This window comes from Trachinotus anak, unplaced genomic scaffold (assembly GCF_046630095.1).
Source record: "Trachinotus anak isolate AG129_WGS33_773 ecotype Australia unplaced genomic scaffold, CSIRO_AGI_Tana_v1 ptg000015l, whole genome shotgun sequence".
Taxonomy (NCBI): domain Eukaryota; kingdom Metazoa; phylum Chordata; class Actinopteri; order Carangiformes; family Carangidae; genus Trachinotus; species Trachinotus anak.
The window spans coordinates 5,571,700-5,591,503 of record NW_027273866.1 but is presented as its reverse complement, the minus strand read 5'-3'; the positions used below and the strand labels follow the sequence as shown (position 1 = coordinate 5,591,503).

The following is a 19,804-nucleotide window of genomic DNA, read 5'->3' as shown; positions in this document are numbered from 1 at the left end:
TATCATATATATTTAACAGACCCGTATGCCCTTTTTTGTATTTATAAAACTCAATAGACTATTCAGAGCAGACATTTCTGGTCAAAGGATAAAAATGGGTGGCTATAATGACTTAGGCCAGGAAGCCACACAAGTGAGCTATCATGTGTAACTGTGGGGCCTTGAAACAGAACTAAACTGAATACTGCTATTAATTAAATTTTTCTTGGTCTATTATGTCATTTCTAAACAACTGCTGTGAAATGGTCCATGTAAAGAAGAAAAAAAAAAAAAAAAAGGCCCAAAGGCAATCTAGGTCAGTTATTTGTTTCACATCTTCACTTGCATAAACAGTGAGTGGGCAAGTATGGCTGCCCTAAATAATAGTTTGGGCCTTAAAATGTTATCTTAATACCTCCATGGGCTGGAGGGGAATTTGGTCCTTTAATGACATTGAAGAATGTAATTGTTTCTTTATAATAAGCTGTTTGTCTAAATTGTTAACATTAGCACTACCCTTGAGACCAGTTAGGATTTTGATGTTTAGCCCAATTTTAAGTTATTTGTAAACAATGTATTGTTGTAACTTAAGCTAGATATGCAAAGTGAGACCGTAAGTCCTTTAAAGGAGTATTTTTTTTTTTTTTTTATTAGGAGTAATGGCACTAAAGTTTTCCACCTTAAGCTTCGAACGCTCAGCGGTAACGGCTACAGGTCTGCATGTAACCATAGCAACCTCTGTGATGTGGTTGCTACAGCGGAGCTAATTAATTCGCGGTAACCCGGAGACCGTTTCCACGTCTTCTACCAACAAAAAAAGTAAAACGGAATAAGCTTTATCACTTTACGTGTGCAGTTTTCTCAAGTAAATTGTCACGGTCGGATGTTAACCCTACGGTGATATTAACACTGCGAGTCCGTTATTTTAGAATATAAAAAAAAAAATCGACGTGGAGGAGAGGCGCCACTCCTAGCGCAACTTGTAAATATCGGACACCTCGCCGTGTGTCATGGCTTATTTGAGGATTTATGTCGCTGAAACACTTGTTCGCCTACAATCTACCGGAGCCAGTGTTTTCCTAGCCGCTTCTGGAAACGCAGCGGAGGTGACATCACACGCCTCCAGCGCTGACAGACAACCAGGCGGCATCGGTTGGGCCTCAGTGGACAGAAATGACAGCTGGAGCAGCGCAGCCATTAGCCAAGCTCTAACCCACCGGAGTTTTAAGACGGTCTCTGCACAGCCGATGCTACGTAATTACCACTAATCCTGCTGTGGTCTACAGCTGTGTGCTGCATCTTGCCTTTCCTGAGCTCAATCCTTAAAAAATAGGCAGCCTGCGTATTTATTCTGCAAATTCATGATGGTGTCGCTGCCGGACTACAGTGAAAAATGGCTCATAATATCCACCGTACCCATACAGTAAGTAAATGCTAGAGTCGATAAATAAAATAACTGCTTGCAAGCAACCTGCCTACAATGTAAAGAAAAAACAGTAGCTCAAAATAACATGATTTTGAGGTGATAGTGCTCGCTGTCGCATCGCTGCTGGACGCCATTATTTATATTTAGACAGTCGCTTCATATTGTGTCCTTTATTTTACAGTAATACGCAGTAGGCAACATATGCACAGGCGAAAATGGGATGCATCAGGGTTTATGTGCAGAAAATAAGACGCAGGATAAAGCTGGACCGGCTCAGAGAGCTGGGCCGACAGTATCCAGTCTTCTGCTTTCTGCTGCTGGTCCTGCTGCTGTCCACTGTGCTTTTAAACAGGTAAGTACACAGTACTTAGCGTATATCACTTTATCAGTGCTGCTTCATATATGACACCCCTCACACATTCCCCTTCTGTTTTCACAGATATATTCACATTATAATGGTGTTTTGGTCCTTCTTGGCTGGGGTTGTCACTTTTTACTGCTCTTTGGGGCCTGAGTCTTTGCTGCCCAACATCTTAGTCTCCATCAAACCAAAGACCAAGGTGGGTTAGAGAGCAGGAGTCACTGAGTTGTGTTGTCTGATACTGATAAAATTAAATTTGACTCTATGCCTTCATCATAACAATTTGACAACATTTTTGGAGTGTCTTTTGGTGCTTTAACATAGCACATCTAGGGTTTAAAGTGATTTCTGAAGTGCAGTGATATTTGTTCAGCCATATTGAAGTATTATACTCATACTCTGTCTCTCAACTTTGTTGGAAATTCTATAAATTGAACATAGGTTATTGGCTGTTGTTGTTACTGGATATATGAATTGATATTTAATCTATATGACACCAATTCCCTGTGATGAAGGCTCTTTTCTCAGCTGGAGTGAATGATGGGTAGGATCCCCATAATAATCTTTGTGAAATTTCTCTTGCAGTCCTACCAGCAGGAGCTGTTTCCACTGGGGCACAGCTGTGCTGTTTGTGGAAAAATCAAATGCAAAAGGCACAGGTGAGTTATAGGCTTATGGTGTAGTGCAGTGGAAGTTGTGGCTGTTGTGGCTAGTGACTGCGTTGTGTTGTATTGAGACCTTATAATTAGTGTCATCTGTAGTTATGCTGAAAAGATAAACTCAAGCACTCCAAACACCTGGACATCCTGTGAGGATGTATTACCATGCTACTTCCTATGCTGGGTTTACTTACACACAGTGTGCTCAATAGTACACTGCTGTTTATCATGAAGCTATGGAAGATGTTACACCTCCCTCTAGTGGTCAGACAGGATTCTGTTGCTTTTTTCGATGTGTAATGCTGTGATGTTTTTGTTTTTTTCAATTTATTGATAGACCTACCCTATTACTGGAAAACTATCAGCCATGGCTTGACCTGAAAGTTCCCTCAAAGGTTGATGCTTCTCTTTCAGAGGTAATACATGCATCAACACACTTTTTTAAAGTTAATATCAACAATTAAATCACTAATTTATCTCTTAATCCAATACTGTCTCTGTTTCTAAGATTCTGGAGCTTGTTCTGGAAAATTTTGTATATCCTTGGTATAGGTAAGCCATTTTCTGTATTTGTTTTCTGTCTTAATATAAATTGAAGCAGTATTATGTGTAATGTGCAGTGACTGAAGTGACTGTTTCTTTTTCAGAGACGTCACGGATGATGAGGCGTTCGTTGATGAACTGAGAGTGACTTTGCGTTTCTTTGCAGCTGTGTTGGTCCGCCGAACTCAGAAGGTGACAAATTAGACCATATGAAGTTAAAATCTTGGGATATGGATTGACTGAATTATTTTGAATCATTTTTTTTCTCCCTCAGGTGGATGTGGCATCCCTCATCACACAGAAGCTTCTTAAAGTTTCCATGAAACACATTGAAATAATAAGCAAAGCCAGACAGAAAGGTATTGCTGACATGCATCACCCACTAACTCGCCTTCTTTGGGTTCACCTTGAAAAGGCTAACTCTTTTTGTTCTCCTCCGTAGTAAAGAACACAGAGTATCTTCAACAAGCTGCCCTGGAGGAATATGGTCCTGACCTCCATGTGGCCCTTCGCGGTCGCAGAGATGAGCTTCTCTACCTCAGGAAGCTGACTGAGATGCTCTTCCCCTACATCCTGCCACCCAAGGCTACAGACTGCAGGTAACTCACAGCTGTGACAGTAAAGGCCATGCAGTGCCCCCATATATTTGTCAAAGTGTGTCAGAAAACATCACAGCTTCAGTGTACTTTATTGTCCCCCAAGAAGAAAGTCTGTCAGTATTGACACAGTACAAAAGCAGATAAGGATCATTCTTTACTCTTTCACTTTCTTGTTTCCTGCTGCCTTATCTCTTCGCTCCACTCAGATCTCTTACTCTCCTAATAAGAGAAGTCTTGGCTGGTTCTGTCTTCCTTCCTTCACTGGACTACTTGGCTGATCCTGTGAGTGTAGACACACAAAGGGCTCAGTTTGATTTGTTTATAGCAAGCAAGCATGACGATTAATGTTATTTATCATGAGCATGCAACTGATAGACAAAGATTTGTCTTTTTCAGAACACCAAAAGTGCCTACAGTGTTCTGCATGATTTTTGTAAAATTTCTGTCTGCTGTTTTTTAATTACTATTTCAGGACACAGTGAATCATTTAATTTTGATATTCATCGACAACTCCCCCGTAAGTATATGCTGAACTTTGAACTTGTGTACATACAGTTCCATTTACATTTGTGTCTTGTGTCTTGTGTGGCTGCAAAGTGTATGTAATTTATGGGTGAATGAAATAAACATGTTCTCTATATACTTTTATCCCTTAAGCCTGAAGAAGCCACAGAGCCTGCTTCAACATTGGTTCCTTTCCTGCAAAAGTACTCTGATATTCGCAACAAAAAGCCCTCAGTAAGTATAGTATTAAAATGTATTAAAGTGATTCTTAAACAGTTTGAATTGCATGCAACCTCTGATCAAATCAAAACATCCAAGTACCACTTCATGAGCAAGCCACTGGATACTGTATATGATAGCATCTATTACTTACTGTAATCACAACATGCAGACTCATTGTGTTTCAGCCCTGTTTATCAGGTCTCACTGTGACCTTCTGTCCTCTTCTGTCTCTTCTGTCGTCCCCATTGCTCTCTCTCTCTGTCTCACCAGGTGCTAAAGCTTGAGTTGAAGGAAATCAGAGAACAGCAAGACCTTCTCTTCCGTTTCATGAACTTCTTGAAGCAAGAGGGGGCTGTCCATGTGCTCCAGTTTTGCCTTGCAGTTGGTAAGTGTTTCCCAGCCCTTTCAGATGTTTTCAAAAGAGGCTACTTTTTTACATGCATGGAGTAACCTAGCAGTCACTCTGTCAAGCTGTTATTTGTACTAATTTAAGTAATTAAATTGCTTACCATGTGTCCTGCCACTGGGACCAACATCACCTTAAATCTATGTACTAAATTATAGATTCTGAATTCTTAATGCTCGTAAAACAATTTATACGATTTAGGTGAAGTTGTTAACTTTACTTCTGACTTCTTTGTTTTAATTACTTGAAGTGTGTAGTCAAATATCCTTTAAAGCAGAGAAATTTAATGGAAGCAATACCTATTCTAGCCATTCTCACACCTCTCAGCCAGTGTAAAATTATCGGCAAAACTTACTAAAGACATAGGTTTGCATTATTTCACAGTGAGTTTGATACATCTGACTCTCTTAACTTCTCAGAGGAATTCAACGATAGGATACTATGTCCAGAGCTGTCAGACTCAGAGAAGATGATGCTTCACGAGGAGGTGAAGAAGATCTATGAGACTTACTGTTTGGACGAGAGTGTTGACAAGATACGCTTCGACCCCTTTATCGTGGAAGAAATACGCAACAGTGTGTGACTAGGATCCTTTCTGTATCAATCTGATTATTTAAGATTAAGCACACATACCTATTCTAGTCACTGTAACTAACATGAAGATTACTATTATTATTTTTTTGTTGTTTTATTGTACTTCCCAGTTGCCGAGGGCCCGTATGCAGAGGTGGTGAAACTGCAGACGATGAGGTGTTTGTTTGAAGCCTATGAGCACGTACTGTCCCTCCTGGAGAATGTTTTCACCCCCATGTTCTGTCACAGTGATGAGGTAAGCATCTATACCAAGAAATAAATCACTTAACTCACTGTAACCCGGTTTTATTTGAGGCTCAAAATGTATGAATCACCTTTTACATCTGTATTGCATCTGTCTATGTTCCTATTTCTAAGAACAGTCCTTTCAAATTATGGATGTTTTTAGTACAGGCTGGATTTTAATATTCTCCAGCCTTTGAATTTTGTTCGTGTCAGATGTAACAAAGCGATGTCTGTCGAATGCTGGAATTACAGCTGATTTGGGATTCACTGACTCTCTTGCGCCATCCTCTTCCGATCTCTCAGCCACCAACCGCCATCGTCCGTGTCATCAATACCAGACGCACAACTGACCAATGAGCCAACACTGGCATTATGCCAAGCTGCCAAGCCGAATTTCACCCCTCAGAGGCTGTTTCATTGAATACAGCTGGGTGGAGCAGTGCTCAGCCATTGTCCACAGCAGGCCACTGCCCTGCTTGAATAGTGTGTCTGGAAAATTATATGATGTTATTTGACTTTTTAGTTTCCACTTCTTTTCCTGCTCCAAAATAAACTGTGCTGTCACGATTATTATTAAGACATGAAGAAGTTGCTCCATCGATAAAATGCATAACATCTGTTACGTTTTAGTGAATCAGAATTTGCATATGCAGTGTTTGATTGACCTGAACTGTATGCTCTTTTCCTCTTTCCATGTCACTCTTCAGTACTTTCGCCAGCTTCTGCGAGGGGCCGAGTCTCCTGCCAGGAATTCTAAGATGAGCAGGTAGGTTTCACCTCAACATTTTTGTGTTTGTGTCTTTAATGTTTACCAGGAAAGTAATGCACAGTTGATTTTAGATAATCTAGTTAGTCACAGAAAGGAAATTAAATTTTGTCTTTTGTCTTTGTACTTCCACATTTTACAAATGATAAGTACATTTTTTTAATGTTCGCAACTCTTTGTATTGCAATGGCAACTGGAGTTTGAAGAAAGAATATAGTATGTGGCAGCTGCATCACAATATGAATTCACACAAGCGTTGTCTCAATACAGTCAAAAATAAGCTAAAAAAATAAGCAATAAAAATAAGATTTTTTGTTTTGCTTTGCAGTGTAATGAAACTCAAACTAGACATAAATTGAGTTGAGCCCAGGGATCAAATGTTATGTTTCTATCACGGGATGTGGTGTGTATGTGGCCATGGGCCCCTGCCACTAACTCCTTGTGCATATTGTTCCAGAAATAGCCTCAGTTTGGATGACATTCGGTGAGTATAAGGCATCAGTGTGCTGATCAGAACAGTGGCTGGCTGAGCAGTGGTGCTGCACGCAAGATACAAAAGACACTTCATACTTGCGTGACCGGTCTACAGAGGACGATGTGCAGCCTTTTTCTTTTTTTTAACAAATTCACTGTTCCCTGGGCCCACTGAAATCAGGGCTTCACTTCAATAATGATATATGATATATATTATTGCTAATCTAATTCCACCCCTAAATGCGTGTTTTATTTGGTCCTTTTGCTGTAAATGCAAATGAGAGAGGATTTAGAAAAGTGACCTTAATCAGCAAATCAAGATAATTATAACATGAGTCATCTTTAAACTTATGTTAATCAATCTAATCAAGAGTCATGCTGTTGAACACATGCAATATAAAATCTTACTTGTGGAAAGTTTAGGCTTTGGTTGTCATGACTTTATGAGCAAATATATATTTGCTTGCTTCCAAAATTACAGATTAAACATTAGGGGAACTTAGGGAAGTTGACTGATTTTATGTGTCTATCTTTTTTGTAATGAAAGCAATCTTGTTATGAAGGCAGTTGGCAAAGCAGCATCAATCATGCCACTTAAAGGAGACAGAAGAAAAAGATGATAATGGCTATCACTGGCACTCCATTTTTAAATATTGACTAAACAGGGGTCTAAACTCCCTCCATGTGTGCAATTCAGTAACCTGCCCCCTTCCACTCTGCCCGTCCGTCCACCTATTACTCCATCAATGTATTGCCACCACCGTGCTGTGTCTGTGACTGTATGTCCACTCTTGATTCTTGTAACCACCATACTGCCTGCCCTGGTATGATCCATGGTCCTCTTCCTCCTCTTGCCCGAGGGGACATGACCCTGTTCTGCTTATAGTTCCTGGGACTGGAGCCCTGAGTCCCCGTCCTCACTGTTCACCGCCTCTGGCAGCTCTTCACCTGCATCTTTTAACTCCCTCCATGCCCAGTCCACGTTCACAACCTTCCCATATGGCTCACTATCCCACCGCCACTCATCACCAAAGTAAGTCAGGGTCCATCCGTTTGTCACAGGTCGCTCACTGTGATGTCATGCTGTCCAGTCTCCCCCACGTGACCCCAGTCTCAGCCAGATGCCTGCATGGCTGGACTGCTGCATGGGATCCTGTTTTTATTTGTCATGTGTCCCTCCAACTCTGTTATGTTGTTAAGGCAAAAGACTCCCTGTTGTTTTTGACAATGCAGTGACTTTTCAATGTTCAGCTCCCTGTGTATTTCGTTTGTCACCATGGTGATTTTTATTTCACTTAGTCTAACAGGCACTTGCACAGAGCATCTGTGATGTTATGAGCCTTTTCTGGTTGACTGGTAACTGATCATTTTCATTAATATTTGTGATTCCAAATCAAACTAGACATCTGTTCATGAAATCACTGCCCACTGCTGTGTGCTGTGTTTGCTTTTGGCCCGGCAGCGCTTAAACATCAACCCAGACATTTTATTGTGAGATGGCTGTGAAGTGACATACTGGCTTTGGGTTTGGCTACCTTAGCTTTTTCCTCCCATATACAATCATCATCCTGATGCAATATGCTGCTACTTCCTCCCTCTTCTCTCTTCTACGGTTCCTTCCCTGTCACCTCTCTCTAGCTGCATGTGCTTTGCTGAAGCCATGCACATCTCCTCCATCGTGCATTGACTAATAACCTCTTCGTCTGGTCTGCAGGAACACGTCGAAGAGGGGCGAGTCCTTTGGGATCAGCCGCATTGGCAGTAAGATCAAAGGAGTGTTCAAGAGCACAACCATGGAGGGCGCCATGCTGCCATCCTACGGGCTGGTAGAGGGTGAGGATGACATGGTAAGGCTGATGTAAGAATGATTCTAACGTTTTTTAGCTGATGTTAAGTGTTTTTTATAATCCTCACAGGAAAATGATTCTTCGTCACATTAGAGTTTAAGTTTAAACACATTGCTCATTGTCAGATATGTGAAAGGTTCTCTGATTGATCCTGCATGTAAACTTTAAGGCAACACTTGACATGACAGAGAGTTATTAAAATAAATCATTCCATTACCATTTTTTAAACCAATCAAGGTACTGCAAAAAGGAAAATTTATTTTATATAAAGCACTCTTTTACAAGATCACAACAGTTACCACTTGGGGGTGTTGGTGAGTAAAGAAAGGAAAGCCACATAGTTTACCAAGTCTGTCTCACATGTGTAATCTCCACTTTTCCATATTGATAATATCACAGGTTTTAGTCTTTGGTCTCCAAAGACATTCACATTTCAGAGAACAACTATGCTTAAGAATTAGTTGAGCTTTAACTTTCCTATCACGTCCCTTTCCGTTGTTATGCCCACACAGCATGGGTTTGCATGATCAACTAATAGAAGCTTGTGAAGAGTTTAAGGAACAAGTGTTTCCCCATGAAAGCACATAGGAAACTCACGTGAAAATGACTAAACATCAGCTTTGCTCGAGAGAAATTAATCGGATGTGTTATGTTATTACAGCTCTGACTGAGTGACTTCAACTTTTTCCTGTACAGAACGTGCCTAACTGTTTGGGATTATTTAACAAATATTGTGCATAGAAAAATTAACCATATATGCAGATTTAATAACTAGTCTTCCATAAATGGTGCAGCAAAACATGGCCTGTTAGTTAAGAGTACATGCAAACATTTCTTAAATTGTCCATCCTGTACTTAGTGTAAGGGGATATCCTGTGTTTACTTCTCAGTTTCCCCTATTTGTGGCTGACTCTCAATCAACTTTTTTAAAGACTTTCCGTCACATTGAAAATCATTATGACTTTCCTATGTAATAAATTTGAAAGGTGTACACTGTATGTGAAACAAGTTACAGAGAGAAGACACATAGAGGTAAGACAGATAAACACACTTGAATTGTAATTTAAGACAAAATAAAGAGAACTCAAAGACCAAGAACAAAAATTAAAAGACAGCTCTGTTGTGATTGTACATGTTTGCTGTAATTTCAGTTGTGGTTATTTTCTTTGCGCTGTGTTTATCTGCAGTGTTTTGCACCTTAACAGTAGCAGTTTTGCCCATGACCTGATTATTCAGGGAAGGCTTACTCTGCTTGACCTCAACCTCTCTCACTTCCTTCCATTCAAGGTGGAGGAGGCCATGATGGTACTGGAGGATGATTCCCCCATGGAGGTAGCCTCTACCCCCAGCACGCCTCGAAACCTCTCAGCCTGGAACATCACCATCCCTTACATTGATTTCTATGACGACGATGTGAAGAGGGAGAGAATTCCTGTGTTCTGCATTGATGTGGAGCGCAACGACAGGAAGGCAGGTGAGGCTCAAAGGACCAATCCCTCTGTCTCACTTAATGTCATCTGAGAGAAGTCATTCTGCTTTGCTGCATGAAGTATCAGATTGAACTGTGGCATCCTTTTCTGTTTGATATAGTTTGGCATTCATAGTAAAAATTTGACCCATAATGTGTGATATTACTGTCAGTTGTTATTCACAGAAATGTTTAAAACTAAAATCATTCCCTGCAACATTAAGCATTGTTGAGTAAATATTTAACAGTCAGAATTAAAGTTAATAAAACACTTTCGTTATTAAAAGTTGAATCCTCATAAACTGAGATAACCAACTTCTTCTGTTGTGAATCTTCACAGACTAATAAGTTGGTTGATAGAAGCATTACAGACATCACATAACATCCATGTGGGGACTGAAACTCAGTTGGAGCTGTCAACATGCAACGTTCCTCCATGTGGCAGTGATTCTAACTGAGATTATATCAACTTAATGGTTTTACACTAAGCTTTCTCTTTTGTGTTTACCTGCAGTGGGACATGAGACTGAGCACTGGTCTGTATACAGAAGATATTTGGAGTTCTATGTGCTTGAGTCAAAGCTCACTGAGTTTCATGGTAAGTTTTCTTCATGTTGTTGCTCCAGTTTGTTGTAGAGCACCTGTGCATTGTTATATTTTCATTTATTGCCTTAAGGAGTAAATTTACCGCTGAGGTCATCTCATGGGTTTCAGAGAATCTACAAAAGATTGTTTCCCAGTGAATCTTCAAATCAAATGGCCCTGTTGCACAATGACTTTCATGTTGAGACTCATGCTGAAAACCAACTTGTTATTTTCTTGTTGAAGTAGAAGGAAGCTTTTTCTGTTAATATTTTTACAGCGCTCCTTTCTGTGAAATCTTACGTCCTCTATAGGCTCATTTCCAGATGCACAGTTGCCTTCGAAGAGAATCATTGGTCCCAAGAATTATGAGTTCCTCACATCGAAGCGGGAGGAGTTCCAGGAGTACCTCCAGGTAGATGTCTGAGAGGACACTTAGATTTTGCCTCTGAATTTTATTAAGTCACGTATACTCAATGTATATTGATGGATTGGATTTGAGCTAGAAGTTCTCCAGAAATTTCTTCATAAATTCTTATTATGTGAAGTTCCAAGTCTCATGTCTTCTATATAAACACTAACCCAAGTATTTTGATAAGAGTGACTCTTTGCCCTTATTTGGTGTCTAAAATAACACAGTAACAGTGAAGGTTAAATGCAGATTCAATCCTCTAATTTTTCTTTAATTCCTTTTTAGAAGCCCATGTGTGTGTTTGTGTGACCTACAGCCTCCCCTCTCCCCCACACACATACACACTAACACACAAACACACACACACATACACACACACACACACACACATAATCATGGCCACAAACACACACAGTGCTCCTGACACAGTGCATCTGGTTGAACAGGCAGCACTAGACTGACAAGACATTGAGATTAAATTGAAAGGATCTCAGTTTTTCATCATTTATTCTAGCGCCCTGACAGGAACTCTCCATGTCCATTGTCACTGTCACATCCTTTTAGGTGTGATCAGTTTGAAACTATGAAGATCAATTGTGAAAGAGATGATAGACCAGTTAGATCACTGTTCTAGACAGATAAGAAATTATCTCTTTGTCTCTGTTTCACTTGGCCATCATGAGGGCAGCTGCAGCTTTTCAAATAACAGAGAAAATGGCAGAGTGACAGAGTTCAGACTCTGGAGTTGCCATCAGGGGGTTGCAATCCACTTTGAAAACTGTCTTAGCTGTGCATTCAAGGGTACTCTAACATGATTTGAGACTTAGCTGTCAAATGTTTTAAAAAGAAAAATGACCAAATTCACATCTTCAGCACGTGAGCTTTCAGAGTGTCCTTGAACACGCCACCAAAGGAGGAATTTGAAATGGTCCCTCCTTGAAAGAGCATCATTATAAAATCATAACATAACTGATGACACACAAAGTAGTCAAAAATATTCACTGCAATGGATTACCTATCTCAAAAAGTTTCAAGTCTTCAAGTTTACTTTTTTAGCAAGCTGAAATGAACAAGCAGAAAAAGTTACTTTGAAAGCTGAGAATTAATTTAAAAACCTTTGATATTCTGTGAAAAATGGTCAGCAATGATGTTAACTCTGTCGATACACTATAAAACATACAAAACCACAGGACTGAGTACATAAAATTTTATTTAGTTACAAAATGAGTGAAACATCCATGATTGAATGTGTTTACATGGCAGCCTGAGTAATATACTCTACCTGCTTTGACTCAGCTTTGTTTCTAATGTCAAATACATTTTAAAGCCATCTCTTTGTTCCAAGTTGTATGGAAGTTGTACGTAGTATGATGTTCCATCATAGAAGAACACAACTAACAATATTGTGTATTTACATGTCTTTTCTTTGCAGAAACTCCTCCAGCATCCAGAACTCAGCAACAGTCAGCTCCTGGCCGACTTCCTGTCTCCTCATAGTATGGAGTCCCAGTTCCTGGACAAAATGTTGCCCGACGTGAACCTGGGTACAGTATGAAGCAGATTCTGGCTGAACAGGACATAGAGAATGTGACAAAGACCTAAAAGATGGATCATGTTTGCACAGCAGATCATGTCAAACACACTGTGAAAATGTTTGTTCAGCCTGACCTTGGGTTGCTGTGAAAAGACATTTGTATCTCAGACAGAGGCAAAATGTGACAGAATGATACATCACTAAGATAAACTGTTTATGTTTCACAGGGAAAATCATTAAGTCAGTTCCCAGCAAACTGATAAAAGAGGTAAGAAATACATCCCTAGAGTTAGGTGTGTGTGTGTCTGTGTGCGCATGTTCGTGAGTATGTGTAACACTGTCGCAGAATTTTCTCCCTCTCTTATCTTTCTACGGTAGAAATGATTTCCATCACATCACTGCAAATTAAAGCAGTCTCTTATATTTCTCTGATTCTGATTCTTGACATTTTTAGATGACAAATACATCTATCAGAGAATTAATAGTCATCATAACTTATATAGATTGTCAACTGTGCTTTTTTTGTCAGAAAGGGCAGCATCTGGAGCCTTTCATCCAGTCTTTCTTCAACTCTTGTGAATCTCCCAAACCCAAACCCAGTCGCCCTGAGCTCACTATCCTCAGCCCTACCTCGGAAAATGATAAAAAGGTTGGAAATCCAAGTTTTAGTACTTCAAATGTTTCTCTCTCCCTGAAAACCTAGGCCTCAGGAATGTTATCCTTTGAGCACGGCTGTATTGCTTCCTGCCTAGTGCTCAAACTTAGTTTTGTAAACTTTTACCCTGAAGGGTTGCCAGCAACCACTTTCGAAAACATGAGATCTAATCGAGCGTCACAATTGAATGTTTAAGAGTTGTCAAAGCTTCCAAGACATTATTGTAGGAACTGTTTGCACTGGTATTTTGTTTCTATGAGTTGTAATGATGTCGGCAGTGTTTAATGGTTTTGAATTATTTTCTATTGGTCCACCTGTGTTCAAATACAATAAAGTGTAAATGGATCATAAAGAAGTAAAGAGAGCCAATTGAAAGGCAACCTCACACAGCCAGTGGTGATTTTAGTTTTAGACTTTTTACCACTGGAGCTTTATGCGCACAGTATTTTTGTTTGTTTTATATTTGTGTTTATTCTGTCTTACTTCTACATAAAATATCTGGTCAAAGCTATCAAAGCAGTTTTCTGGTCTGACATGCAATGCCATTCATACCCCCTTTTTGACTAAAAAATGACATGTGCATGTAACTTGACAACTTTCATGAAATGTTTTACAAGTCTTGACAAGTTTAGATACAGTCTAGCCCATTTGGCACATGGGAGAGGCGCAAGGTTTTCTGTCAGAAAGCCTTTGCACATGGTTAAAGTTGTAGTTAAAGAGGGAAAACATCTCTCAACAGCTCTGATTTGTAGTTGGTTAAACATAGACTAGTCAAGACAAAATACCTGAAAATCACTCAGAACAGAAAACTTTCTTAAAACAGAAGAGCATAAAAACTGATGTAAATCCCTCTCTCCTAGCTCTTTAATGACCTCTTCAAAAACAATGCCAACCGATCAGAAATGACAGAGAAGAGACACAATCAGAACTACTTCATGGAAATGATCACTGTCGACGGGGTGTATGACTACTTAATGTATGTGGGTAAGTGGAGTTTGTTTATGGCAATCTGCCTGTCACAGTTCAACACATTCTCTGTTATTATTGTAGACATGTTGCACAATTTCTTTTAAAATGTGAGTCTGTTTTTATGTAAGAGGTTGTCTTCATTGAAATGACTCAGAATGGAGTTGTTAAACATTCATTTGTGTTGGAAAATAGGAACTTTTCTACACTGTATATAGGAATGTAGTTTGGTCAGACCTCTTTGGATCAGGGTATTACAAATTTTAAGCAGCTGGTTCGGTTCAGAAATCCCTTTAAGTCCAAAGCTATTATTATTCGTCTCCTTTGTGAGTATGTGATCCTGTAGTATGACTCAGGATTCAGTGCATTTAGAAAGTATTTAGACCACTTAACTTTTTTCACATTTTATGTTGCAGCCTTATGCTAAATTCAAATCAATCAAATTTTCCCGCATCAGTCTACACTCATTATCCCTTAATGACAAAGTAAAAACAGAATTTTAAAATATTTTTTCATATTTATTGCAAAGGAAAAACTGAAATATCTCATTGACGTAAGTATTGAGACCCTTTGCTATGACACTTGAAATTTAGCTCAGCTGCCTCCCATTTCTCTTGATCACCTTTTAGATGTTGCTGCACCTTGATTGGAGCCTGTGTTACATTCAGTTGGACATGATTCGGGAAAGCACACACATGTCCATGTAAGGTCTTAGCTGACACTGCATATCAGAGCCAAAAGCAAGCCATGAGGAGGAAGGAACTGTGACAGGATTGTGTTGAAGCACAGACCTGGTCATGGCTATAAAAAAAAAATTAGCTCCATTGAAAGTTCATAAGAGCAAAGTGGCCTCCATAAATCTTAAATGGAGGAAGTGTGGAACAACTAGGACTCTTCCTGGTTGCCCAACCAAAGGCTTCTGTTTGCTTACTCTGTCATGAAGCCTAGATTGGTGGAGGGCCGCAGTGATCCTGGAACAACCATTACAGAAAACATAAAAATCTTTGCTTTTAGCATAAGACTGCAACATAACAAAAAGTGAAAAAACTGAAAGGGTCTGAATGCTTTATGAATGCACCGCATATGTATGAGATGTTTTCCCTCTGTTTTTTTCTTGTTTTGTTTTTTCTTCTGTATTTATTAATGTATTTGTTTATCTCTTTCTGGAGTTATGTACTTGTGTCGGCCTCCACAATAGAAAAAAATGCCACATGTTTCTGTATCCAGGAAACAATAATATACGTCTGCTATCTACCAAACCTTTTAAAAACTACTAAAAACTGAAATAAAAAGATATATATATTAGCTGGGACAGAAAACATTTTGAACAAATGTTTACAAATCCCTCATGAACACACACTTAATATAATCCAACAACAGATGAAAGCTGCAGTGGCATTATAAATATAAAAAAAAAGTTATTTGAATAGTACTTTACGGAACCGTAACGCATTCACTTAAGATAAAAATATCTGCTGTTTTTCTGAATTAATTAGATCATTATGTCAGAATTGTGTTTTCTTGAGAAAAATAAATTTATGATCTGTTTTTCTGAATTCATGAGATCGTTATCCCAGAATTCTGAGAAAAATGTCTTTTAAAAAATCCTCAGTTTTTATCAATTAACGAGATTATTATCTCAGAATTCTGAAACTGTTATCTCGGAATAATCTCAGAGGAAAAACAGAACAAATTTATTTTCTCAAGTGAATGCATTACACTACTATTTAGACCTGTTAACTAAAGTAATAATAAAAGTTTATTTATATTGCACTTTTCTGAAACAAGGGCCTGAGGTGTTTTACAAAAAAAGTAGCTAAAAAATTCCTTTCCCTCTCTCTTTCTTCATGGTTGGCAGGCCGAGTTGTTTTCCACATTCCTGACTGGTTGCACCACCTGCTAATGGGTAGCAGGATCCTGTTCAAGAACACACTGGAGACCTACACAGATTACTACCTTCAGTACAAACTGAACCAGGTTGTTCAGGAGCATCGGCTAGTCTCGCTCATCACCCTGCTTAGAGGTACACAGCAGTTAAATCAGAGATATTCACACTAATGTGACAGTAACATTTTTATGACAATACTACTCTGTGTTGCTATTACATGCCTCAAAAAAGATCTTGAAGCTGTTACTTGGAGTTAACATTCTGGGAGGGTGAGATGAGAACATTGATACCAATTCTGCTGCCAGGAGGAAGTTAGCCTACCTCAGCATAAAGACTGGTTACAGCTCATAAACCTCAAATTGAGTTTTCACATTTTTATATATGTATATATTAGGAAAGAAGTTATTATATGTTAATCAATCCTAATGCTAAACTGATTGCCTCCAGCTCCATACTTAACACGAGAGTATACACTATACACAAAAGCACATGTTAAATGCTGAACTATATCTTAAACAGACTCATTAAATGAGGTGTGATTTTTTTTTGCTTTTCCAGACACAGTTTTCTGTGAGAGTAGTCCACCCCGCTCAGCCCAAGACAAGCAGAGAAGAGCAAAGAAGACTTTTGAAGAGATGATGAGCTACATTCCAGGTATTTACTCAGTCTTTCCACTTACAAGACAAGTACATGGATCTGACCCCAAGCAGCCAATTTAAGTGTTCACTGGAAAATTCATAAGCCATTTATTTTTAGACTTTCTGGCTAAATGCATCGGTGAAGAGGCCAAGTACGAGGGAGTACGCCTCCTCTTTGATGGCTTGCAACAGCCAGTTCTCAACAAACAGGTACAAACACACACACACACACATTCCATGTTTTCTCATGGCGTTTCTACAACAAAACGTTTGCTGCAAAATGCATCTTGTTAAGACAAAAAAAATAAATACATTTAAAGAATATAAAAATATATTGTTTTCAATTTTGTTTGCTGTTATATTTTTACTAAAGACTACTGGCTTTTAATCTTATTTCTCTTCTTGTCTTTCTCAGCTGACATATGTGCTACTAGACATCACCATTCAAGAACTTTTTCCTGAGCTAAACAAGGTAAATCACTACCAGTCTTCATTTCTAAAGAAATATGGTCTGAATATCCATCCATCCATTATGTATACCGCCAAGGGGGAAGTCTGAATATATTTGGATATTCATCTGTATCACAATTGAGAGAACACTAGAGGTAAATGCGGAGATACTTTATCAATCAGTTCCAGGCCTCAACAAAGGAGGGAGACACACTGCCATTTTAACAATAATAAATGCATGTTTATTGAATTGAATAATAGAAAACAGGCATGGGGTGAGGGAGTCCATATCAGAACTGTGTTAAGTGCAGAACAAAACCAAAAGGACAATGCAAACAAAAGGTCGAAGCTAGGCAAGTAGCATGGTTGTATTCTCTTTAGGAGAATAAGCATGCTGAATAATAGTAATGCCAAAGTCTTTATTATTACACTTAAGTGATTGGAACTCTTGATTGATTGCAGCTAATCACTCCTATTATGTCCCTTAAAATATGCCTGTAATTATCCTATAGAGGATTTCATGTTTTAATTTCTCAATTTGATATGTCACTGTTTTCAATAGAAAAACCACCTGTTGTTTTAACATAGTTATGAGGAAAACATTGGCAGCGCACATCCCCAAACCCCAAGCACCGTATCAGCTGAACAGCAGCAGCATCGGCTCTTAAAGCTGATGATGACATATTTGTTGATTGCCCCTGTCTGAGACTGGCTGTGAGTTTAAAATGGTTATGTTTAGCTAAGCTGGCTGTAGTGATACCGTCTTTGAGATGTATGTTTGCCAGAATAGCTGTAGAGAGTTTTGTGTTTTTCCCCCAGGCAGATTTCTTCAGGTGTCTTAGTATAAATAAGGAAAAAATGACAATTACCTCACTGGCAAGTCATTCAGGCTAGCAGCAGTTTGCATTTGTACTAGTGAAGTCATGTTAGGACTTGATTTAAGTGTATGGTAAAGAAAGAGTAGGTTAATGCAGTCAGTGGAGGGTTCTCATTAAACACAAGTACAAGATATACACACACTGGATAGATTATATATTTTTATCAATACAATCCATTTTTCCACAGATCAATATAATTATTGTGTAATTAATTGTGGCATAATATTTACATGCATTGTTATATACTTAAATCTTCAAATGAAATGTGAACAATTACACAATTATGGCAATAACATTTTATGTATAACTGATTAATTCTTCTAAACATATAAATGAACACTTGTTTGACAACAAAGACCACCTATTTTTGTGCTTACTCTGTGTTTTTGTTTTCCTCAGCAGGTACAGAAGGAGACCTCTGTGATGTCTCCATGGATGTAAAATGAGCAGTTCTATGGACACGAGCAAACATGTTTGTCACGCATTAACCCACCCTGCACTACTGACTTTTGCTGGTCAGGTTACCCGAAACCAATATACAGAGCACATGTACAGTACCTGGAAAGATGAGGCTCCTCCTGCTGTATATGCCATTTCCTTTGTAAAATAAATTATATAAATAAACGATAGATGTGTGTCTTTGTCTAATTATTCCTTAATATGAAAGTGAAGAGCGTAAAAATGTACATCTCTGTGAGATCTGCAGGTGGTTTTTGCTGAAGTAAAACTTGAGATTGTTACTTTAATTGAATATTTTATGACGTATTAGGAAAAGGAAAACAGGTAAAGTGATCAGAAAAAACTCTGTCCTGTCAAGTATCATATACACCACTTGACCACTTGTAATCTCAAGAACTATCTCTCCCCTGAGGTGGTTGACTCTTAATGGCATTTTTGAATGACAGGAAGGGGGCAAGGCAAGGGAGGGGTCAAGTGAAACCTCAACTTGCTCTGTGACAGCTATAATCTAGAAGCTGAAGAGGGAAAAGAGGATGCCACGTGATGAAGAAGAAAGAAGAAGAAGTCTGAATGAGGCTCTTTGTCATGTTGCCTCTTTGAAAATTCTACATTCTGACTGGCTGGCTAGTCTTTGTTACCAAATACCACTGACGTCTTAATTATGGCGGCATAATTATGTCCCAGCACCATGGTACACGGTATACGGGACATCATGTTGTCATTCTTGTGAACACAGTAACTCAAGAACAACAAATAGTAGAAATATCATACATCATGTGGAGTAAATGATCTGATTAGATATTGGCGTGCTTTATGAGGTAAAACTGTAAAACTAACTTCTGTTAGCATTCTTGATGACAAACTAATATAACTGTGAGCATCTACATTCTTTCGTCATGGAGGTGATGGCAGCACATGGGGCAATCCAAGTGCAGTGGTTTAACTTAAGAGCCTTGAGTTTGTTTTGTTTAGCTTGTAGGAGAACTGCGCACAATGACTTCAAAATGTATTTTAATATTTGTAAGAATGTGGACGTCCACATCTGTTTTCATAATTTTGATCAATAAAATAGGTAAGAACACATAGCCTACCCTTGTGGAAGGTACTCCTTCCAAGTAGCAGCTGTTTGGTGTGTAGCTATGTTACCTATATTCAGGCAGCAGAAGCTTTATGTATGTATTTGCCACAACTGGCCATGGTATGAGGATTTTTACTGAAAAGTGCAATGATAAGTAACCTTTTAGTTATTTTTCAAATAAAATATATAAA

The 19,804-nt window shown here is 38.8% G+C and overlaps 1 protein-coding gene across 10 annotated transcripts; it reads left to right on the top strand.

Annotated features, from left to right (window-relative positions):
- Positions 1–1,110: 1,110 nt before the first annotated feature.
- LOC139633418 (sorting nexin-14-like) lies at positions 1,111–18,705 on the top strand. Of its 10 annotated transcripts, none has more exons than XM_071499091.1 (31): positions 1,113–1,402; positions 1,587–1,757; positions 1,845–1,965; positions 2,352–2,425; positions 2,763–2,841; positions 2,934–2,977; positions 3,073–3,160; positions 3,243–3,327; positions 3,411–3,567; positions 3,774–3,849; positions 4,040–4,084; positions 4,225–4,305; positions 4,564–4,678; positions 5,119–5,274; positions 5,404–5,528; positions 6,226–6,284; positions 6,742–6,768; positions 7,645–7,791; positions 8,473–8,605; positions 9,893–10,079; positions 10,588–10,671; positions 10,970–11,070; positions 12,500–12,611; positions 12,829–12,869; positions 13,131–13,250; positions 14,117–14,240; positions 16,081–16,245; positions 16,669–16,764; positions 16,867–16,958; positions 17,164–17,220; positions 18,479–18,705. In XM_071499091.1, the coding sequence occupies exons 2-31, from the start codon at positions 1,621–1,623 to the stop codon at positions 18,515–18,517; spliced, it is 2,967 nt and encodes a 988-aa protein (XP_071355192.1). In that variant the 5' UTR covers positions 1,113–1,402; positions 1,587–1,620; the 3' UTR covers positions 18,518–18,705. The 10 variants fall into 10 exon arrangements, 9 of the variants coding, with proteins under 9 accessions (XP_071355197.1, XP_071355192.1, XP_071355191.1 ...); XM_071499090.1 differs by having other exon boundaries at positions 18,476–18,705; XM_071499093.1 differs by lacking the exon at positions 6,742–6,768.
- The last annotated feature ends 1,099 nt before the right edge of the window (positions 18,706–19,804 follow it).